The following is a 19,489-nucleotide window of genomic DNA, read 5'->3' as shown; positions in this document are numbered from 1 at the left end:
AGCTTGATAACAGCTGCCCTACAGGGAAGGTGGAACCTATTCACTGTGGGCATTGGCGTCCTTCCCCTTGCAGAAGACAGAATCGGGATTCAAGAGGACCTTAATGGAGCGGAGACCTGGGCACAAGCTAACAAAATGAGCGTCAACAGGGACAAATGTCAGGTTCTGCCCTTAGGAAGAACCAGAAGCACAAATACGAGGCGGGGGACACCTGGCTTACTAGCAGTACAGTGGTACCTCAGGTTAAGAACTTAATTTGTTCCGGAGGTCCCTTCTTAACCTGAAACTGTTCTTAACCTGAAGCACCACTTTAGCTAATGGGGCCTCCCGCTGCCGCCGTGCCGCCAGAGCCCGATTTCTGTTCTCATCCTGAAGCAAAGTTCTTAACCCGAGGTACTATTTCTGGGTTAGCGGAGTCTGTAACCTGAAGCATATGTAACCCGAGGTACCACTGTACATGTGAAAAGGATCTAGGGGTCTTGGTGGACCACAAGCTGAACATGAGTTCACAGTGTGGTGCAGCAGCAAAAAAAGCGAATGCTATTCTAGGTTGCATCAACAGATGTACAGTGGTACCTCGGGTTACAGACGCTTCAGGTTACAGACTCCGCTAACCCAGAAATAGTACCTCGGGTTAAGAACTTTGCCTCAGGATGAGAACAGAAATCGTGCTCCATCGGCGCGGTAGCAGCAGGAAGCCCCATTAGCTAAAGTGCTTCAGGTTAAGAACAGTTTCAGGTTAAGAACGGACCTCCAGAACGAATTAAGTACTTAACCCGAGGTACCACTGTATAGTGTTCAGTTCAAGGGAAGTAATAGTGCCACTCTCTTCTGCCTTGGTCAGACCACACCTGGAATACTGCGTCCAATTCTGGGCATCACAATTTAAGAAGGATGTTGACAAGCAGGAAGGTGGGAGAGGAGATATGATAGCCAGCTTCAAATATCTGAAGGGCTGTCACACGGAGGAGGGAGCATGCTTGTTTTTTCCTGCTCTGGAGGGTAGGACTCGAACCCATGGCTTCAAGTTGCAAGGAGATTCGGACTCAACATCAGGAATAACTTTCTGACAGTAAGAGCTGTTTGGCAGTGCAAGAGACTCCCAAGCAAGGTGGTGGACTCTCTCCTTCCTTGGAGGTTTTTCAGCAGAGGTTGGGTGGCCCTCAAACAGGGATGCTTGAGCTGAGATTTCTGCATGGCAGGGGGTTGGACTAGATGAAATTGGGGGTCCCTTCCAACTCTACAGGTCCAGTCCAAGTGGGTGCCCTTCGCCCCCTCCTCCGTTCCAGCTGCGCGCTGCGCGAGGAAGGACGTCGAGGATTCCCTGCTCTGCCCCGAGGAGTCTCCTGCTTCTGCCCAGCGCCGCCTGCCAGTCTGTGCCAAGGCAGGGAGACGCCCGCTCAGCCTCGCTCCTCCCGGGGGCGGGCATCGCCCCCGCTGCCCAGGCTCCGCCGCCCGCCCTGATTGGCTGCTGCGCGCCTTTAGCGGCTCCGCGCAGAGCTGCGCCCGGACAGAGCGAGAGACGACGGCGAGAGGAGGAGCGCGCGGGGCTGGCGGCGGAGGCAGCTGCAGGCAAGAGAGGCGGGGGGGGGGGAGGAAGAGCAAGGGATCCTCTGAGCGCGTGCAGAGTGCCCAGCACCGGAGGGTTGCGCCAGCCCCAGGCGGCATGCCCGTCTCCCCCAAACTGCGCTCAGATGCTCCTCTGCGCTCTTACAGGGCGGCTGGCTGCATGGGAGCCGATTTCTACTTCCAAGGTCCCTTTGCCCCCCCCAAAAATAAAATATTTGAACGTGGTGCCCCCCCTAAGTTGATGGGCACCTTTCAGATGATGTCCGTGTACTGCATCTTGTATGTGGCACGGGGCTTACCTGCCCCACCTAATATGTTACTCAGGTTGGCACTGCCAGCTGCCCGGAGGGGAGAGTGCCCCTGGGCATGTGCAGAGGGCCCTTTAGCGTGGGGACACTTTTCCTGCTCCAGGAGGAACTACCAAGCTGCTTTGGAGGGGAGCAGGGTGTGCCAGCAGAGCCTCTGCCCGCCTCTTGGCTGGCAAGAAGGGAGGTGGTCCCAGCAGAAGGGGCTGGGGGGCTGCCTTTCCTCCCTGCTGCCCTTTTGCCCCTTCCCGGTGGCGGCGCAGGGTTCCCGCTGCGGGCAATGCCCTTCTCACCTCCTGTGCTCCCAAGGAGGCTCCTTCCTTCTGCAGACAAGGAAAGTGATCCACGAAACAGGATCCTGCCCGCCTCCTTTCTAAGAAGAGGCCCTTGGGGGTTTGCTGCTGATCTTGAAGCTGCCCGCAGAGCCTGCCTTGGCAACCTGCCTTCCCCCAAAGGGCCTGAATTAAATTTTAATTTCCAGACGGGCCTTCCTTCCGCAGGAGGAGGAGGAGGAAGCTGGCCTGAAGATGCAGAGGCGGCTGGAGCTGCCCCAGAGATCGGCTTTCACGGCTGAAGCCACCGGCTCCTTGGCTTTGCGCTGACGACATCCGCGCCACCTTCGCCACAGGGTGCTTTCTCCCAAGTAAGTCCATCTGTGCCCTGTGGCACTTATGCCAGAGCAAATGTGTGGGCCGTTGCTGGCTTAGAGGCACGACTGGCTTCTCGTGGTGCTGGGAAACCTGCTGGGAAACAGCCTACAGTGCTAGATGCTCGGTGCGCTATATGAATTAATGTTGGCAAGAGGGCCAGAATTAGGTTCAATGCGGCCCTCAGCTCCTGAAGGTAATGGGGCCCTTTATATGCCCAGCTGTCCTTTGCCAACAACAAATTGTCACAGTTTTTTGTGTTGAATATATGCTATATATGGTAATTTATGGACCTAAATCTAAAGCCATTTGCCCATGTTGCCCTGCAACCAGTCCATGCAGAATGTAGGCACCCTGTATATAGAAATGAGGAAAGCAGTGATATTTTAGGGAGCTGGCGAGCAGGCGGGGCCCATGACTTGCATCCTAGGAGCCTACACAACACAAAACACTGTTGCTGTATGTAGGTTTTATTTTATTTGTTTTTTATCTTGTATTTTGGAAATGTACATCCATGGGTGTGTTTTTTCCATTGAATTTTTTTTGTGGGCCTCCAGGAGAGTGGGGCCCTAAGCTAGAGCTTGTCTAGCTTATACAGTGGTACCTCGGGTTACAGACGCTTCAGGTTACAAACTCCGCTAACCCAGAAATAGTACCTCGGGTTAAGAACTTTGCTTCAGGATGAGAACAGAAATCACGCAGCAGCAGTGGGAGGCCCCATTAGCTAAAGTGGTGCTTCAGGTTAAGAACAGTTTCAGGTTAAGAACGGACCTCCGGAACGAATTAAGTTCTTAAACGAGTATGTAAATCCGGCACTGGTCGGCAATGAGATCTCTTTGATAACTAAACAAACGATTACTCCGTCTTTCCACCTGGCGCTTTTGCAAACAGAATAGGATTCGGAAAGCAAATAACCTTCTTCTCATCTCTTAACAGCAGCCCGGGGCTGCATTGCCAAATCTTGGAAGTCTTAATAAGTTGGACTGTTTGGCAAATCACCCTCTGGGAAGTGATGTATCACAAACTAAGAGCTTAAATGGCTGTTTTTTAAATACATGGCATGATTTTATTTCTTACTCAAATATTGAGGCACCTGGTCATTCAGTGCTGTCAGTACATGCAAATGTCTGGCTCATTTAAGACTATAGAGAAACTTTATTCACAGGTGGAGATAACTTATTTATATTTATTATTTGTAAGGGGAATCTTTGTGTACACTTTATGGTTTAAATTTTCAATTATTTGTGTTATGTTTGCACTTTTTTTGTTAACAAATCAATAATATATCTATGTATTTAAAATGAATGGCCTTTGGCAATCTTAACCTCACTTAAAACAATTTGAAAATGTAGAACAACACTATGACACCATCACTGTGGAGACTTCATTTTATTTTTCAGTTTTTCAAATTAACAATAATCATCATCAGATACCATTGCATACATAGTTGTTTAGACTTCCCTCCTCCCCTTCCTTGGTTCCCTATACAAACATTTTAAAAGCTGCATCTCCTCCTTAACTCCTGTTACTTATCACTCTCTATATGTCTTCCAAAATCACCTTTTAACTGCTAGATTTTAAATTAATCCTGCTAAGGTATTTAATTGTTTACAGTTTTAGATAGTCCAAATATCTCCCCCATTCTTTGTTTAAAAACTCTTTCTTCTTGATTTCTGAATCTTCCCGTAAGTTTTGACATTTCTGCAGAGTCCATTAACTTCGCCATTCTTCCTTTGGAAGACTTCATGGGTAACACAAATGACTAGGTACTCCTTGCTCCAGGGAGCGCACAGAGTGTAAATTTTGTCAGAGGAGTGAGATTTGAAGAGGAGGGTTTAACCAGACAAATGCAGCTGTATATTAAGCTGAGTTTCTGTAGCTCAGCTTACCCCAGACTGGATCTCCCCAGATGTTTTGATCTACATCTCCCATCAGGTTCAGGGTTGGCGAGAGTTGTACTGTACTCCAGAACATCAATAATAATAATAATAATAATAATAATAATAATATATTATACCCTGCCCATCTGGCTGGGTTTCCCCAGCCACTCTGGGCGGCTTCCAACAGAATATTAAAATACAATAATCTATTAAACATTAAAAGCTTCCCTAAACAGGGCTGCCTTCAGAAATCTCCTAAAAGTGTGGCAGGTTTGTAAACACTGTTGTATATATAATGAGTCCAGTTAAAAAGAAAGGCGTTGTTAAAAGAATTCCCTACTCCTGCTAATTTGTATCACACCTCCAGGACCCCGCCCATTTACAAAAAAGAAAAAGGCACCAAAATGGATTTTGCATGACAACAACATGATGGAAAGGGTCAACTCCTGTTTTCCTATGAACTCTAAAGTTTCTGCAGCTGCTCACAGAGTGTTTTCTGTTGTGGTTTGCTCTCGTTTTTACAGGTTGAAGACCTCTCTGGTCACCTGAAGGATTCAGATACCCAAAAGGATAAATTAATTGCTGGAGGGTATTTCCGTTTCGTATTTGCAATGGAGAAATACGAAAAAATCAGCAAGATTGGCGAAGGCTCCTACGGGGTGGTGTTCAAATGCCGGAACAGGGACACAGGTCAGATTGTGGCCATCAAGAAGTTTCTGGAATCGGAAGACGATCCCGTTATCAAAAAAATTGCCCTTCGGGAGATCCGCATGTTAAAGGTAACTTCGTCAGAACCCCGTTGTGGGGAACCCAGTTAAACGAGGGGCTGCCTACAGATTCATTTTCCCACAAATTAAATCGTGTTCTTCTTTTTAACCGATCTTATTGACCGAACAATTTTAAGATTAAAAAAGAAGACGAAATCATCAGCACATCACAGCACAGGTATATTCCCTAATACGCTAATTTTTGTGGAGCTTTGTTTGGTTAGACATCTCCCCTGGGAAATTTGGGGCGGTGCGAAATTCAAACCATGCCTGTGCTTTGGTTCTAGTAATCTTTTGGAACCTGCAAAAATCTGATAGATTGGGCTACTGCAATGCGCTCTACGTGGGGCTACCTTTGAAGGTGACCCGGGAACTACTAATTCAGAATGCGGCAGCTAGACTGGTGACTGGGAGCGGCTGCCAAGACCACATAACACTGGTCTGGAAAGACCTACATTGGCTCCCAGTACGTTTCCAACCACAATTCAAAGTGTTGGTGCTGACCTTTAAAGCCCTAAAGGGCCTTGGTCCAGTATATCTGAAGGAGCGTCTCCACCCTCATCATTCTGCCCGGACAGTGAGGTCCAGCGCCAAGGGCCTTCTGGCAGTTCCCTCGCTGTGAGAAGCAAAGCTACAGGGAGCCAGGCAGAGGGCCTTCTTGGTGGTGGCGCCCTCCCTGTGGAACGCCCTCCCATCAGATGTCAAAGAGATAAACAACTACCCAACGTTTAGAAGACATCTGAAGGCAGCCCTGTTTAGGGAAGTTTTTAATGTGTGACATCTTAGTGTATTTTTGGTCTTTGTGGAAGCCGCCCAGAGTGGCTGGGGAAACCCAGCCAGATGGGCGGGGTACAAATAAATTATTATTATTATTATTATTTGAATGCAAACCGTATCAAATCACTTTCCCATCCCTAATCACGGCATCCCTGCCTGCCGTCCTTCCTTTCTGGCAAACTGGGAGAAGCTGGCTAGTTTGAGAGTTGGCGTCAGAAGCTGCTTTTGGCCAAACATTGGGTCTGGCTGATGGCGACTGGTGTGGCCACCCCATTCTGCCCGCCCAGCTTTTGCGCAGTTTCTGCTGTGCAGGAGAACTTGCCTGGGAGTGTGCACCTTGCAGATCCGATCTCTTTCTAGCCCAGCCTTTGCCATCCTGGCGCCCTCCGCACTACGACCTCCATCATCAGCCCCTGACAGCATCTTTCTTTCCTTTTTTGTTTGCATTTTATTTATTTATTAACATTCTTATATCACATTGGTAAACATTGTCATATTACATTCCAGGACTTACTATAATATAATTTCCAACATGTATACAAAAATTATATACAAATTTTATATAACTAGAAAGAAAAGGAAAAAGAAAGAACAAAGGAAAAAAACAATCCCCCCCCCAAAAATCATATACATACCAACACACTAGACTTTCTGTCTTTCCCATTGTATATTCTTTTTTTACAAATGAATGTACTCTTATTATTGCACATTTCTTTACATATCATTCCTGTATAAATATGTGCTCTTTGTCTTATTTCTCAACTCAGTCTCTCACCAACGTCAATCAAATGCTAGCACAGATAGAGAACCTTGACTGTATTTTTGAACGTGTGTTTTATATTTATCTCACTTTTCCATAAATTTGTGTTTTGAGTTGCCTGTCAGGGTATTGGTTAACTGCACCGTTTCAGCAAATTATTGGAGCTTTGTAATGCCAGTCCGTTATTGTCGGGCTTTTCGTTCCTTTCACCCCTTTGCCACCAAAGTCCGAGCTGTGCCCTTTGAGCATAAGATCCCCTGACAGCATCACTGCTGGCTGCTTTGGCCTGTAAGGACATATCCCACATCCCGGCTTTGTCTCAGGGTAGTGTTCTGAGCTTAAGGGACGTGAGAGCTCAACGCAGCCGTTGCTGTTTCCCCCCTTGCTAAGGATATATTTCCCGTCTCCCCTCTTTGTTCTGAACGGTTTTAAAGTCCAGACTGGTGTCCCAGGGTGCAGGAATGTGTCACCTAGGAAACATTAGAGGGGTGCCTGGGGGCGGCTTTTCCTGGGAGACGCTGGCCGAGCGCACTAACTAAGCCATCTTACTCTGTGGCTCCTAATCTCTGGTTTCATCTTGGCGCATCTCCCAGAGCCCTTGGCATTTTCACCCGCATTGTTGTAGGAACACAAGGAGCAGGCGGTGTGGTCTCCTTGGGCTGAATGGTCTGTGCTTTTCTCCCAGCAGGGAAGGATAAAATTGTAGAGTTTGAAAAGGGGCTCCAAGAGTTATCAAGTCCAACCCCCCCTTTAATGCAGGAATAGGCAGCTGTCCCTTACGGGGATCAAACATGCAACCTTGGCGTTATCACAACTGAGCTATCCAGGCCCAAGTATCACCTCTGGCGGAGATTTCCCTGAACTGCAGTGTAACGTCCGATAGAGGAACTGTCTAGCTAGAAGAGCTTTGTCCACTCATTAATATTGTGAAATAATAATAATAATAGGGACGTGGGTGGCACTGTGGGTTAAACCACAGAGCTTAGGGCTTGCCGATCAGAAGGTCAGCGGTTCGAATCCCTGCGACGGGGTGAGCTCCCGTTGCTCAGTCCCTGCTCCTGCCAACCTAGCAGTTCGAAAGCACGTCAAAGTGCAAGTAGATAAATAGGTACCTCTCTGGCGGGAAGGTAAACGGCGTTTCCGTGCGCTGCTCTGGTTCGCCAGAAGCAGCTTAGTCATGCTGGCCACATGACCTGGAAACTGTACGCCGGCTCCCTCGGCCAGTAAAGCGAGATGAGCACCGCAACCCCAGAGTCGTCTGTGAATGGACCAAATGGTCAGGGGTCCCTTTACCTAATAATAATAATAATAATAATAATAATAATAATAATAATAATAATAATAATAATTTATACCCCGCCCTTCCTGGTTCAGAAAACCAGGCTCAGGGCAGCTAACAACAAATTTAAAACACTTAATTGATGCAACAAAAAACAGTATAAATTCAGAATTCAAAAATCAATTTAGGGGGGAAATCCATCCAATAAACATTAGATGATCCCCAGGACTAGCTGGCTAAATTAGTCCTGTCTGGGCCAGCGAGGAGACCAGGGGAGAATTAGCTGTGGGATCCCAGAGCGGGGAATCTTCATAAAAAGGAGAGGGAAGGAATGTACTTAAAATACCCCTGAGCTTCTGCGATGGTGCAGTACAATATTATACCTGTTGCTGTTTTCTTTTGCAAATCGTGAATATGTGTAGTATGGACCTTTCACCGATGGGGCAAGCAGCTAGGTGCCAAAATCCCCCTCTTTTCCTGATTCGTTCCCTACCTGTTTCCACACCCAGAACTTCTGTCTTCAGGTGGTGACAAGGAGATGGGTGCTTGTCAAATCCAAGAACGGGGGAGGAACCCCTCTCTGCTTTTCGCTTAATAGTGCAAGAACCCCAAATGAACAGTCCATTTACTGGAAATATAGAATTGCAGAATTGCAGGGAAGGGCCCCCAGGGGTCATCTAGCCCAACCCCCTGCAATGTAGGAATTCCAGCTATGGAATCCATGACAGATGGCCACCCAACCTCTGCTTAAACTTTATTCCAAAAACTGAAAAAGAATTACAAACGTCAAATTCAAAATCCATATTCATTTTGTAACACAAGCCAATTACATAGTTGACTAGATTAAAATATACCTAATTGCTATAGACTTCCCTTTGCTATATATAAACGCAACACAATGAGAAATATTATATTAGGATTTTTTTATAAATTCCCCTTTACCCCCCACTCCCCTTCACCCATGTGGGAGCTCAATGTATTTTTTTTAACTTCTTCCATCTTGTTGTGTTGTTGGAGTTTAATAATTATTCACTTGGTTCTTTTATTATTTCCTTGCATACCCCTGCACCTTTTACACATTATCTATTCATATTCCAGTTCCGGAACCGTATTTTTTCCTTCCTTGTAACTCGAAGCCATGAGTTCGAGTCCTAACCTCCAGAGCAAGAGAAAACAAGCTTGCACCACTTGAGCTGGTGTTGGCGGCAGATGCACTTCTAGGCCAGCCTTTCTCAACCTTGGGGTCCTGAGACACTGGACTACAACTCCCATCATCCCTAGCTAGCAGGATCCTGTAGTCAGGGATGATGGGAGTCGCAGTCCAACAATGTCGGGGGACCCAAAGTTGAGAAAAGCTTTTTCTGGGCTATCCATGGCAGCGATGGGATAAGAACAGAACACCATCCCATCTGGTCCATCGAAGTTAAGCATCCTGGTCCACAAGCAGAATTCGAACACAAGAGCAACTCTTCCCCCCCCCCGGGGTTTCCAGCAACTAGTGTAGCCTTATTGGAGTTCACCGATTGGGTCTGTGTTGCTCCCAGACAGGAGGAAGGAAGTCAAATGACACCGAGGGTTGGTTCAGAGAAAGAGTTATTTATTTCTGCACTCTGGAACAGCAGAAAGGCACCTGTGTGGTGTGTCCACAGCAAGTCCAAAGAAATGAGAAATTTCATGCAGTATATATATCCTCCAGACACCCTCTCCCCCTTCCCCAGGAATCCAGCCACGTCAGCTTGTACACGCAGGTTGACATCACAGATGTTCCTGCTCCGGTATTCTTAACCATAAAAGGGTATTCCTTCCTATACTTCTGACCATAAAAGGATATTCCTGTTCCTACTCTTATCTTGGAGCAAGAGGTCACCAACTCCAAGAACACCCTCTGGCGCTCTTCCCAAACTAGGTCTGTGCGTCAGAGTGTGGTAAGATAAAACCCAGACATGTCATCCCTACTGCACTGGAACAGCCAAGGTCATCCTTGCCGTCACAAACTCTGAGCACTTGTTTATACAGCCAGGTTTTTGTTTATACATTGACTCAGAGCTCAAGTTAATGGATTTTAGCTAAGGGAAAATAAGGATTTTGGTGCCTGTTTCAAACTGCCTGCACAGTCAGTTTTTGGGTTTGGCAAACCCATTCCTTCACTAGTATTCAGAGCTCCCTCCTGTGGCAGGGAGTTCCACAGTTTAACTATGTGCTGCATGAAGAATGGGTTAGCTACCACCCTCTCCCTTTGTGCACTGTGTCACAGGCGCAAGGCTAGTTGATGACCCGGACTATGCAAATGGTAGCCTGCAAATTAAAACACATTCTGATGATGATGATTATTATTATTATTGGTGTTTGTTTATGCCACGTAGCTTTTCCATAATGGTGTGAACACACTGATTTCCGCCAGTCCTTGGACAAATTCGTAGATAGTTCCAGGGGAGTCACAGTGCTGTCTTGTTTCTGGGGCTTCCTATCAATGGTTCCCCCACCTAAGTTTTTTGTTGTTCCTATGTTATTGTATTTTATTGTATTGTATTGGTTTGCTGGAAGCCACCTAGAGTGGCTGGGGAAACTCAGCCAGATGGGCGGGGTATAAATTTATTATTATTATTATTATTACTATTATTATTATTATTATTATTACTATTATTATTATTATTATATCTGCAAGCCACCTTGGGTCCCTATCATGGAAAAAAGTGGGGTATAAATAAATATTTCATAATTTTAATTTCAAGCAAGAAGCTTTGCAATCAGAGTCTGTTGCTTTTTCACCAGCCTTGTAATATAATAATAAGAATAATAAGAAATTTTTATTTATATCCCGCCCTCCCCAGCCGGAGCCGGGCTCAGAGCGGCTGCCAACAGTAAAAGTAACACAGTTTACATAAAATCACAATCAATTAATTGAAATACATTCTAAAATCAATTCAGAATCAAATCAATTCAGAATGAAATTAATGGCATCCATTGGGCTAGAGTTCGATGAGAATTACCAAAGGTACTCTTAAACCAAAGGACGGTTCGTGACACACTCTTCTGGCCCGCAGATGTCTGCATAACTTTTATCTGCCGCATCAGAGTCGCCGTTTCCTTGGTGTGAGATTTGCCGCGGGTGACGGCCGTTACCCACCATGGCCTGTGCCTGCCATAAGTCTTCCGTATACAATACCCTGGCACAGAACTTGAGTCGCTGCCCATCAGCTAAGAGCTGGAGATTAGGCCGTTCGCAGGAATTTGCTTATCGTCGAAGCACAGAACTGTACAGCAGGAAGGGACCCCGAGGACCCATCCCAACCCCCCGAAATGCATGTCGTACCCATCCAACCTCTTGCTTGATTGCATCAAAGTCCTATCCATTCCAGAGACACCTGAAGCCTGGTAGAGCCCGGCAGAATGGAAGTGTTTCCTGCAGGCATTTAAATGTTGGCACAGAAGGGGCTCGCTCAGTCTCTAGTGGCAGGGGGTTCCACAGGACTGGGACAATAACCCTAAGGACTCTGTTTCTTGTTATTGTCAAATGAGCCTCATCAGCTTGGGAAGTGAGCAAAGGTGCTCCTGCAGATGATCTCAAGGATCAAGCTGGGATAGAAGGGTTCGGGGCGGGGGGTCCCTGAGACACCCTGGTCCTAAGCTGTTCAGGGCTTTGTAAATTAATACAAAAACCTTGAATCCGGCTCGGTAGTTAAGTGCATCAACTAAGCCTGCCTTCCCCCAAACTGGGGTCAATATCAGATGTTGCTCCTTTTAATTATTATTTAATCAATAATTAAATCAATAATTTAATTAATTACTATTCATATAAATAAATAAATTATTAATTTAATTATCAATCTAATTAATTAATTAATTAAAAGTTACTTATTAACCAAACTAACAATTTAATTAATTATTAATTTGATTAATTTGTTTATATGTGCAAACAAAAAGTAAAACAAGCACAGTATTTATGTAATTTTAGAGCAAATTATTTGGTCTCTGGAACTCACTCCCACTGGAGGCAGTGATCATCACCAACCTGGATGGCTTAAAAAGAGGACGAGACAAATTCAGGGAGGAGAGGACTATTAATGGCTATGCTCTGCGTCCAGAGTCAGAGTCAGTGATGCCTCAGAATCCCAGTTGCAGGAAACCCCAGGAGAAGAGGAGGGCTGCTCTTGTACTTGGGTGTTGCTTGTGGGTTTCCCACTAGGGCAGCCTTTCTCAACCTGTGGGTCCCCAGATGTTGCTGGACTACAACTCCCATCACTCCTAGCTAGCAAGGCCAGAAGCTCAGGGATGATGGGAGTTGTAGTCCAACAACATCTGGGGACCCACAGGTTGAGAATCACTGCACTAGGGCATCTGGTTGGCCACTGTGAGAACAGGATGCTGGACTTGATGGGTCATTGGCCCTGATCCAGCGGGTTCTCCTATGTTCTTAAGTTCAGCAGAAAGCTCTGGAACATGCGCTGACTGTATGAATTGGTGTGTCCACCTGAATGCCTTTGCAGATGCAAATAATAATAATAATAATAATAATAATAATAATAATAATAATAATAATTTATTTATACCCCGCCCATCTGGCTGGCTTTGCCCAGCCACTCTGGGCGGCTTCCAATAGAACACTAAAATACAATAACCTATTAAACATTAAAAGCTTCCCTAAACGGGGCTGCCTTCAGATGTCTTCTAAAAGTCTGGTAGCTGTTGTTCTCTTTGACATCTGGTGGGAGGGCGGGTGCCACTACTGAAAAGGCCCTCTGCCTGGTTCCCTGTAACTTGGCTTCTCGCAGTGAGGGAACCACCAGAAGGCCCTCAGAGCTGGACCTCAGTGTCCAGGCAGAACGATGGATGTGGAGACGTTCCTTCAGGTATACTGGGCCTTTGAGGCCATTTAGGGCTTTCAAGGTCAGCACCAACACTTTGAATTGTGCTTGGAAACGTACTGGGAGCCAATGTAGGTCTTTCAAGACCGGTGTTATGTGGTCTTGGTGGCTGCTCCCAGTCACCAGTCTAGCTGCCGCATTCTGGATTAGTTGTAGTTTCTGGGTCACCTTCAAAGGTGACTGTGTATGACCATCCTCTGCACAAATAATAATTAATGCTTGAGTTTTTAAAAAAGACTTTGGTGGTCCCCTTTGGCAGACCAGTTTGTTTGTCTTGGTGGAAACCAGCTTCCTTGAGTGGGAACCTTTGGCCCTCCAGATGTTGAGGAACTGGAATCCAGTGGCATCTCGTGGGCTAGAGATTCCTCTTCCCTGGTCAGCTGTCCCCAGTGCCCAAAACCCTCTTGCGGAAATAATAATAATAATAATAATAATAATAATAATAATAATAATAATAATAATTTATTATTTATACCCCTCCCATCTGGCTGGGCTTCTCCAGCCACTCTGGGCGGCTTCCAACACAATATTAAAATACAATAGTCCTTCAGATATTAAAAACTTCCCTGAGCAGGGCTGCCTTCAGATGTCTTCTAAAAGTCTGGTAGTTGTTGTTCTCTTTGACATCTGGTGCGAGGGAGTTCCACAGGGCGGGTGCCACCACCGAGAAGGCCCTCTGCCTGGTTCCCTGTAGCTTTGCTTCTCACAATGAGGGAACCGCCAGAAGGCCCTCAGAGCTGGACCTCAGCATCCAGGCCGAATGATGGGGGTGGAGACGCTCCTTCAGGTATCCTGGGCTGAGACAATTTAGGGCTTTAAAGGTCAGCACCAACACTTTGAATTGTGCTCAGAAACGTACTGGGAGCCAATGCAGATCTTTCAAGATGGCTGTGGGTCTCTAGAGCCTGCAGAGAAACCCAGCAGCTCAGGCCAGGCTCCCGGGTGACAAATGCGCCTTCTGGCCATACACCCGTCGGTCAACAAAACGAGAAAGGCAATGGGGCCGAGTGGGGAGCGTTTGCCAGCCTCCGCTCTGGGTTGGTTCTGGCAAGTGTGGGCTTGCTTCTCCACCATCTCTCAGAAAACACCTTCTCAGTCAATAGTAACAGGTTGTTTGTTTGAGAAGCGGAGAAGGACTGAGCAACGGAAGGGCTTGTCCGACATCTCAGGTGGCTGCACGTTCAGCAGGGGGAAACGGGATTCCTGATCAGTCATTTTTCAGCCGTGTAAACACTTACAGGACAAAGGCCCCAGTGGCACACAGAAGCCCAGATCAGGGAGATTAAAGAGGCCCCGCTGTTTATCTTCCTTTTTTCTCCCTCTCTCTCTCTCTCTGAGATGCAAATGATGGGTTTTGAAATATATGGGAGGCAGGAACGCCACAGCCCTTTCTCCTCCTCCTCGCTGTGATGTTTTTAGCAGCTCTGTGTTGAGCTGGGCATTAAAAGGGACTTTAAAGACTAAGATAATCAAAGGTGGGTTTCTGCAGCTGACAAAGGGAAAAGGCGTGTTTATTGGAGAATGGAATTTGCAGGTGTGGAAGGAAAAACTGATACATGAGAGAAGCCGGCATCACAGGAATTCATGCCCACGTTTAAAATAGAAAGATTTCACTTATTCATTTCGTTTTTAATTCATCCCATTTGTTGTCGTTTAGTCGTGTCCGCCTCTTTGTGACCCCCTGGACCAGAGCACGCCAGGCACTTCTGTCTTCCACTGCCTCCTGCAGTTTGGTCAAACTCATGCTGGTCACTTTGAGAACACTGTCCCACCATCTCATCCTGTGTCGTCCCCTTCTCCTTGTGCCTTCCATCTTTCCCAGCATCAGGGTCTTTCCCAGGGAGTCTTCTCTTCTCATGAGGTGGCCAAAGTCTTGGAGCCTCAGCTTCAGGATCTGTCCTTCCAGTAAGCACTCAGGGCTGATTTCCTTCAGAATGGAGAGGTTGGATCTTCTTGCAGTCCATGGGACTCTCAAGAGTCTCCTCCAGCACCAGAATTCAAAAGCATCAATTCTTCGGCGATCAGCCTTCTTTATGGTCCAGCTCTCACTTCCATACATCACTACTGGGAAAACCATAACTTTAACTATACAGACCTTTGTTGGCAAGGTGATGTCTCTGCTTTTTAAGATGCTGTCTAGGATTGTCATTGCTTTTCTCCCAAGAAGCAGGCGTCTTTTAATTTCGTGGCTGCTGTCACCATCTGCAGTGATCATGGAGCCCAAGAAAGTAAAATCTCTCACTGCCTCCATTTCTTCCCCTTCTATTTGCCAGGAGGTGATGGGCCCAGTGGCCATGATCTTTGCTTTTTTGATGTTGAGCTTCAGACAATATTTTGCGCTCTCCTCTTTCACCCTCATTAAAAGGTTCTTTAATTCCTCCTCACTTTCTGCCATCAAGGTTCCTTTTTCTCCAAAGAGCTCAAGGGGGCCTGCACATTTCTCTTCCTCCTCAATTAATTCCCGCAACAACCCTGTGAGTCAGTGACTGGCCTAAGACCGCCCACTGAAGTTCATGGCCAAGTGGGGAGTTTCTTAATTCCGTTGTTGTTTGTTATTAAGTAGGATGTCCTTATTTTCATCACAGAGATATTGAAGGGTATGTAGTTTTAAGGGACGAGGGAGGCGCTGTGGGTTAAATCACAGAGCCTACGGCTTGCCAATCAGAAGGTCGGCGGTTTGAATCCCCGTGACGGGGTGAGCTCCCGTTGCTCAGTCCCTGCTCCTGCCAACCTAGCAGTTCGAAAGCATGTCAAAGTCCAAGTAGATAAATATGTACTGCTCCGGTGGGAAGGTAAACGGCATTTCCATGTGTTGCTCTCGTTTGCCAGAAGTGGCTTAGTCCTGCTGGCCACATGACCCGGAAGCTGTACGCCGGCTCCCTTGGCCAATAAAGCGAGATGAGCACCGCAACCCCAGAGTCACCACCGACTGGACCTAATGGTCAGGGGGCCCTTTACCCTTTACCTTTATGTAGTTTTAACTGATTTTTATTGTCTTTGGTTACTCATGTATTGCTGAGATATTGTGATTCAGTGGTATGCAAATTGTTGAAATATATATATAATAAATATTTTCCATGGAAATGGAAGCATATACTTAATTCTTAGTGATGCCTCTCAACTTCCCTATTCCTTTTTCTTTGTACACTTTTAAAAATTATTCTTACACAACTCAAAGATAAGGGAAGGGAAGGGAAGGGAAGGGAAGCCCTCCAGCATTTTTTCTCCATCCATTTCTATGCAAAAAAGCAAAACGAACTTGCTAACCCCAGCAGAAGAATGCAAATAAAGTCAATGCACAACTGACCTGCGGACGCAACCTTGCAGCTGTTTATAGGGTGGAATTAAGAAATGCAGGGTTTGGGTTTGGGGTTTTGTGTGTGTGTGTGTGTGTGTGTGTGTGTGTGTGTGTATTTGCAAGGAACGCAAGTCTGCTGAGAGAACGTCCCCTCTGCTCTGATCTTTTGTGGGGAAAGAGCTGTGGTTTGCACATGCTCAGAGCTCTTTTCTCTCTCTGGGTTCTTGCTTTGACCAGGGAGCTCTGAGTTCAAGTCTCCATTTGGCCACAAAGCTGACTGGGTGACCTGAGCTTGCTTGTGTTCTCTCTCTCTCTCTCTCTCTCTCTCTCTCTCTCTCTCTCTCTCTCTCTCAGCTACTTCACATGGTGGTTGTTAGAATAAAAAAAGGGGGGGCATTATTTACATTTTATTTTATTAGATTTACTTTAGTTTTCCAGCCTGCTTTTCAGGGTCTCGGCCCACACGAAGTAGAGTGCAATGTACTTTAATAAAAGAAAGAATTTCAAGCCATAAAGAGAGAAATACCCAGCTAATCATTATAACAACAAATAGCCACGTCTTTATTCCAGCGTGCATTTGGCTAATTTTAGTGTACTGCGCTTGTAACTGAGGTTATTATCTGCGGCTGTTATCTTATTAATTGTCTTAAGAGTGCAGCAGCAGATAGTTCCTTGGTTACGGATTCAATCCACAGTCCTCTTAGAATAAGGTTACCAGATTTTTTTCAATGAATCCGGGGACACGTTAAATAAATAAATAAATACTACACTTTGGGACGTTGATGCTGCAGCGATGGCGGTGGCAGAGGGGCAGCCGCCGCCTTGACCTCAACCGTCACGTTTCCCCTTCCTCCGAGGCTTCTATCTCCTTTCTCCCTGATCCTGGGCAGCCCCTGAGTTGTTGGTTCTTCAGTGGTGGTGGCGGGGAAGCGTTGCACAGTGGTTCAGGCATGGAAGGCGGAGAAGGAGGGCCAAGAGCGGTGGTGGTGATGAGGCTTGGACAGCTCAATGCCTCCCTTCCCATCGGAGCAGCCCCAATCCCATTCCTACTTGTGTGACACTGCCTTTCAGAGCAGCCCCATCCCAAATCCTACTTGCGTGTAAGCAGGAGGGGGCAGGGATCTCTCAGCCAGCGTGATGCCTCCCTTCCCATCAGACCAGCCCCAATCCCATTCCTACCTGCGTGCAAGCAGGAGGGGGCTGGGATCCCTCAGCTGGGAAGGGAGGCTTCCCGTTGCCTAACTGAGAGATCCCTGCCCCCTCCTGCTCGCATGCAAGCTCTGATAAGCAGCGTGAAGCCTCCCTTCACAGCTGAGAGATCCCTGCTCCACTCCTGCTTGCACGCAAGTAGGAGTTGTGAGGCTGCTCCGATAGGCAGCGTGAAGCCTCCCTTCACAACTGAGAGATCCCTGCTCCACTCCTGCTTGCACGCAAGTAGGAGTTGGGAGGCTGCTCCGATAGGCAGCATGATGCCTCCCTTCACAGCTGAGTTGCTGGGGTCAGGGAAGGTGGAGGCAGCCCGGAAGCTGCATCTTGGAGCCCCTGCACCACCATCATCTGGGGACTTCCCAGCAGCTCCTGAAGCCAGCCAGAGCCAACTGCTCCTGGCTGCTGAGACTGCCGCTGCTGCGTTTCCCAGGGACATTAGATGAAATCCGGGGACATTCCGGGGATGGAATTTGTCCAGGGACTTATTCGCAAATCCGGGGACTGTCCCCGGGAAACGGGGACATCTGGTAACCCTGTCTTAGAATGCCCTCCTGTCCTTTCCAGCAACTGAAACACCCCAACCTGGTCAACCTTTTGGAGGTTTTTCGGAGGAAGAGGAAGCTCCACCTGGTCTTTGAATACTGCGACCACACAGTCCTCCATGAGCTGGACAAGAACCCACGGGGGTAAGTAGCTAGTCCCTGGTGTGACTCCCCTGTAACCCCTCTGTCAACAAACCAGCACAAAACAAGAGTACACCATTTGGGCACCGGTTTAGAGCCAATTGGACCAGGCTGGGTTTGGGGCCCTTTACTCAGGACTCCGGTTTGAGTGGAAATCGCTCAGTTTTCTGGGGGGGCAGCGTCACAAAAAGTTGGGTTTGTGGCACAAAACCAGCACAAAACTTTGGCACCTGTTTGGAGTCAACCAGACAAGATTGGATTTTGGGGCATTAACTTGCAACTCCATTTTTATCAATTACTCGGTTGGAGGGCAGCATCGAATGTGGAGTTCACAGCATAAAATGGCAGAAAACTATAGCACTAACTCTGTCATCAGTTTCAGGGGGGGTGCAGAATTTCGAGGTCACGCATTAATTAAGCTTCAGTGAATGCTGGGGAGAGACGATTTTGACTTACTGTTGCTGCGGTTTTATTGTTTTAAGTTAGGGTTAGGGTTACCAGACGTCCCCGGTTCCCAGGGACAGTTCCCGGATTTGCAAATCTGTCCCTGGACAAATTCCGTCCCCGGAATATCCCCAGATTTGCAAATCTGTCCCCGGGAAATGTGGCAGCGGCAGCCTCAGCAGCCCGGAGCCAGCCCGGTAGCGCAGTTGGCTCTGGCTGGCTTCAGGAGCTGCTCGCTGCCATGGCGCCCGCCATTTATCCTCGCCAGAAATCCCCATATGATGTGTCTTGTGCAATCTCCTGCCCCCTTCCCCCTTTGTTTTGACTGATCGGGGGAGGCTCAGCAGTTGCTGGCGGGCGGCCGTTGCCCAGTTTTTTAAAAACTCTGTGCATTTATGCTTCACAGGGTGCGAAAGAAGGGCTTTGCACCTTTATACAATATGCATGTGTGCTTGGGCCCAGGGTCGTTTGCCTCAATATCCCCACTACTGACTCCCTGTTGCTACTCAGCTTTTAAAAAAAAAGTGTCCCCAGATTCATTGAAAAAAATCTGGTAACCATATTTTAAGAACACAAGAAGAGGCTTCCGGATCAGGCCAGTGGCATAAGATGGAGATGCTCACTGCATTAGCATTCTTACTGAAGATGTTGCTCGCCCATTAGGTGTCATTGTTTTTTTTTTGGAGGGGTCATAGCTTGGGACACAGTGCAGAGAATGAGTCTAGCCTCTTTCCAGCTTCAGACAAGGATGGTCCCCCAGCAGATTCCCTTACACCCAGGAAGACATTGTCTGCAGCCTGCCTTATATCAAGGGGCAGGGAATTCCAAAGTGGATCATTGGCGGCATCTTAAAAAGCAGAGACATCACCTTGCCAACAAATGTCCATATAGTTAAAGCCATAGTCTTCCCAGTAGTGATGTATGGAAGTGAGAGCTGGACCATAAAGAAGTCTGATCGCCGGAGAATGGATGCTTTTGAATTCTGGTGCTGGAGGAGACTCTTGAG

General features: G+C 47.2%; 1 protein-coding gene across 2 annotated transcripts in view; it reads left to right on the top strand.

The window, feature by feature from the left end:
• Positions 1-1,512: 1,512 nt before the first annotated feature.
• CDKL1 (cyclin dependent kinase like 1) overlaps positions 1,513-19,489 on the top strand; it is a 30,835-nt gene continuing 12,858 nt past the window's right edge. The window contains exons 1-4 of one of the 2 annotated variants that reach the window (XM_081914626.1): positions 1,513-1,572; positions 2,356-2,517; positions 4,926-5,180; positions 17,921-18,042. In XM_081914626.1, the coding sequence (XP_081770752.1) occupies positions 5,013-5,180; positions 17,921-18,042 (290 nt within the window). In that variant the 5' untranslated portion in view covers positions 1,513-1,572; positions 2,356-2,517; positions 4,926-5,012. The remainder of the gene's footprint in view (positions 1,573-2,355; positions 2,518-4,925; positions 5,181-17,920; positions 18,043-19,489) is intronic. The other variant, XM_081914627.1, reaches the window with a different exon arrangement.

The sequence above is a fragment of the Podarcis melisellensis genome (genome assembly GCF_964234715.1).
Source record: "Podarcis melisellensis genome assembly, chromosome: 1".
NCBI lineage: Eukaryota > Metazoa > Chordata > Lepidosauria > Squamata > Lacertidae > Podarcis > Podarcis melisellensis.
Note: the sequence above shows the minus strand (reverse complement) of the source record. Positions and strands in the feature narration are given on the sequence as shown.